The 4051-nt window shown below is 54.9% G+C and overlaps 1 protein-coding gene across 1 annotated transcript; it reads right to left on the bottom strand.

The window, feature by feature from the left end:
* Nucleotides 1-742: 742 nt before the first annotated feature.
* LOC123098937 (cyclin-dependent kinase inhibitor 5) lies at nucleotides 743-3367 on the bottom strand. Its single transcript, XM_044521016.1, has 3 exons — nucleotides 2827-3367; nucleotides 1272-1469; nucleotides 743-1165 (listed from the first exon to the last, which is right to left on the bottom strand). The coding sequence occupies exons 1-3, from the start codon at nucleotides 3216-3218 to the stop codon at nucleotides 1096-1098; spliced, it is 660 nt and encodes a 219-aa protein (XP_044376951.1). The 5' UTR covers nucleotides 3219-3367; the 3' UTR covers nucleotides 743-1095.
* Between the last annotated feature and the right edge of the window lie 684 nt (nucleotides 3368-4051).

The raw sequence follows: 4051 nt of genomic DNA, 5'->3' as shown, positions 1-4051 counted from the left end.
TGCATTAGCAATGTTGGTACTCTTGGTTTTATCGAGGCCTGCATTCCCAGAGTTACCCCGCAACAAGGGAGGCAGCGATTCCAGGCAGCAATGCAATGCAATCCTGGCATCCTGATGCTGCTGCTGCTGCTTTGATTAAACAAGCACCAGAACTAATAAAGCAGATGGTAAAAAAGGCTCAAGTGAAAAGGACAGTGGGCACCTTCCTAGCATGGATGGAGGTAAAAGGAGCGGGTTGGAAAACCCGACCTCTCCCGGCGCACGGGTAGGCCAAAAAGAGCAACTTTGTTACCAGTTCACCTGCTGGGTAACAAGTGCCTGCTGCCAAGAAAGAAAGGATGATTCGGTAAGAAGACCATCCATGATGAGCGCCATCAACTCGCCACACAAACAGTCCAAGCTTTGGCTTCCCATCAGTCTCACAGCTTCCACCATGACCACGACCACGACCAGCATCCACTCAGCTTACTGCAAAGCAAAGGGCACACAAGTGCACAACAGTAACCACACAGGTCCAATCACACACACGATGCAGCTATAGTAGCCTAGTGCCTAGTGGAATCCATCCAAGCCCTCCCGCATCAACTTGCTTGCCGCTTGATCACCACCAAGAAAGCAGTCCAACGCCACCCCAGCTTTTCAGACAAGATGATGACAAGTTCCCACCCCATCCATTCCATGCATGCACGAATCACACACAGTCACAGTCACAGCACTGCAGAGATGGAGATTGAGAGTGGGGTGAAAATAAATCTAGCTCTGATTCATTCATTGATGGAGGACCGGGATACAGAAGATAACCGAGCTGCTAATCAAGCTAGAGCCTACGGAAATGAGATGTTGTTAACTAACGACGGTTACAGTGAGGTTGGGGATCAGGCTGAGAGATGGCTGGCTGGCTGAGCTACTGCTGACTGCGGGCTAACTCTAAGTTTTTACAACAGGTGAATCAGAAACCTAACGCTACTGCATTTGCATCGCGCCCACGGCATATGACATGCTGCTGCTGCTGCTGATGGTGGTGGTCATTCTGGTGTTACAGAGATCAATGGAGGAGCTCCTGGTTGTGGTGGTGGTGGTGTGAGGTATGAAGCCCTAGCAGTCCAGCACCGTCCACTCGTACCGTCCGGGGAGCGGGCGCTCGCTCGCGGGACAGAAGTTGTACCTGATTAGAATGAAGCAGCGAGTGTTAGAACAATTGTATGAACAAGAAGCTTGATCTTCAGTGAGCATGTTTAAATGATGGTGGTAGGAGGAGGCAGAGTTCTTACTTCTCCCTGAAGGTCTGGTGTTGCTGCTGCTCCGCGGCGGCGAAGAACTCGTCCATCTCGAGCGAGCTCGGGACGTAGCGGCAGACCGGCGTCTGCGCCCTGCGGCGGGAATGGTTGCGGGCCCCGGTCGCCGACCCGGGGGTGCTCATCGTCTCCGAGCTGTAGATCAGGCTGCACGGCGTCGTCTCCCTGGCGCCCCTGCAAGCAACATGAGGTTCAGAAGCTGAAATGCACACGAGGTCTTGCAAATTACTGCAGATGCAAGCTGGGTTGGTGAGCTCAGATGAGACCAAGCTACAGGAAGTTGAACACGACAGCTCATGTTCTAGCATGATTTTGTCCATTTCATTATTTGCAAGTGCCCCACGCTAGACAATGTCAGGTGTACCTGATAATTGGTGCAGCACAAGCACACTGAATGACTGGATGCTGACAAACAAACAACAACTTGGCCTAACACGGCCAAGCAAGCTAAATGGGCGCGTTCAACATGCATACGCCGGACAACGGGACCACGAGATCAATCATACGAACGTAAGTAGAATTAAATAAGCCGGAGAAAGATATATTTACTGAGGTCTTCCAAGGCCTGAACTACCAGTAAGTAAAATTTGTGCTGTTCAAGTGGCTGGTGCACTCACAACACCAGGTAATTTAACGGAGGCAGCTCCCTTTCACCCCAAGCGTCTGAACAATAACGTGGTCCGGTGTCCATTCAACGTCCGGTCAGGAAGCTAACAAGAGGCCAGCAAGCATTCAATGGCGGCGGTGGCGCTCTGGTACAAGGGCCAATGATGAGCAGCAAGCCATTTTCACCCACGGCGGTGGCGACTGGCGGGCGGGCGAGAAATGGGGCCCTGACCGCGACGGCGGTGGCGCCTTTGGGGGATTGAAATTGCTGGCGAAAGAGCGGGAGAGGGGCCTCTCCCTCTGGTTGCTGTTGGGAAAGATTGAGGCCAAGCCAATGGAGGGCGGCTATGGTGGGGAAGGCTACTTTCCCCTGCCACTACGGGGAAAAGGCCACGGCCACTGGAGGAGGAGGCTCCACTAATCGAGTGCAGCGCCCACTTTGATTGGGGGTTGATTGAGTGCGCCTTGATGGATGCATCTTTGTTTGGCCGGGAAAAATGGCGGCTTTTTTGGAGGGGGGAAAATGGGGGCCCTTTTTCGCCGGGTCAACACGGCGGGCAGGCGTTTCTTGGATTCTTTCAAAGCTACGGCCAACGGCTCCAGCTTGAGGAAAATCAGGAAACTGCAAGGGATTATTCCCGCAAGCATCCGGGCGAAATCAGCACAAGGTTTGGCTCAATCCTGTGGAGAAAACCAGCGGGCCAGCGGCGGCGCTCGTTTGAGAGGGGAGGGGATTCGTGTTGAGATTCGAGGCCGCGCAGCGGCGGCGCTAATGGAGCAGAACGAAACAGCGGCGGATATGAACCCTAAACCTCAATCGTATTGGTATCGGCCGGGGCGGAGGGGATTGCCGACTGAACCGGAGGGGAAGGATTGAGGGGAGAGGAAGGGGGGAGGAAAGAAGGCGCTGGTGCTCTGTTCTTACCTGTCGGTGGCGTCCCAGTCCAGCACGTTGTCGCCGAAGGAGACCTCGAGGTCGGCCTCGAACCCCTCGGCCGCGAACGACTCCATCCCCCTCCCACCAGCGGCGGCGGCCCTCCTCGCGGCCGGCTGCGGCGCGTCCCCCTTCTCCTTGGGCCCCGGCGGCGGCTGCTTCTCGAGCCTCCTGCTCCTGAGCTCGAGGTAGTCGCCGTCCTCCTGGCCCTTGCGCTGCGGCTGCTGCGAGGGGGAGGGGGAGGGGGAGGGGGAGGGGGAGGGGGGGCGGTGCTGCTGCGCGGCGAGGGTGCGGGAGCGGGTGCGGACGCCGAGCAGCGCGCCGGCGACCTCCATGACGGCCACCTCCCCCGAGGCCTTGCTCTTGCGCATGTACTTGCCCATGGCGCCCTGCTTCCTCTGCTTCCGGTGGGCGGCGGCAAGGTGAGCGGGTAGCTGGCTGGGCAGCGGGAGGCGGGGCAGGGGAATCGCGGGAATAATGGGGAGCGGGAAAAAGGGCGCGAGGGGGCGGGGGATTTGGCGGGCTCGGGCGCGCGAGGCCGCCGCTGTATTTAGAGAGGGAGAGAAAATCGGGGAGGACCCGCGCGCGCGGCCTGGCCCGGCTTGGCTTAGGTAAGAGAGAGAAAGAGGTTTGGATTCTCTCTTCTCTCTTCTCTTGGGGTGGCGTCGCCGCGTGGGGGTGCGGGTTTGGGGGTGTCCGAGGGCGGGCCACATGGACATTGCCATGCCATGGCACCAGTCACCAGAGGTGGAGATGGGTGGGGTATGCCGTTGCCATTGCGATGGTGGGAACATAAATGGGAGGGAAGACGATGCTTATTGGGTGGATGTTTAGGGAATAGGGGGTGTTTCCACTACTGTGGATAAAAAGATATTCTCCTCACATACTCCCGTCGTTTTTATTTACTCCGCATATTAGGGTTGACTCAAGTCAAACTTCATAAAGTATGACTACGTTTGTAGAAAAGAATATAAATATTTACCATAACAAATCTATATGATGTGAAAGTGCATTCAATAATGGATCTAATGGTATTGATTTGTTATTATGCATGTTAATATTTTTATCTACAAACTTTGTCAAACTTTTACAAACCTTGACTTTGACCAAAGCTAATATACAGAGTAAATAAAAACGGAGGGAGTAGAAGGCAAAATGGATTATTTTGACATATATTAGGAGGGGTTGCTTTTGATTTTAAATGCTACTGGTCGTC

Source organism: Triticum aestivum, chromosome 4D, assembly GCF_018294505.1.
Source record: "Triticum aestivum cultivar Chinese Spring chromosome 4D, IWGSC CS RefSeq v2.1, whole genome shotgun sequence".
NCBI lineage: Eukaryota > Viridiplantae > Streptophyta > Magnoliopsida > Poales > Poaceae > Triticum > Triticum aestivum.
The sequence above is the reverse complement of the archived record's forward strand: the minus strand, read 5'-3'. Positions and strand labels throughout refer to the sequence as shown.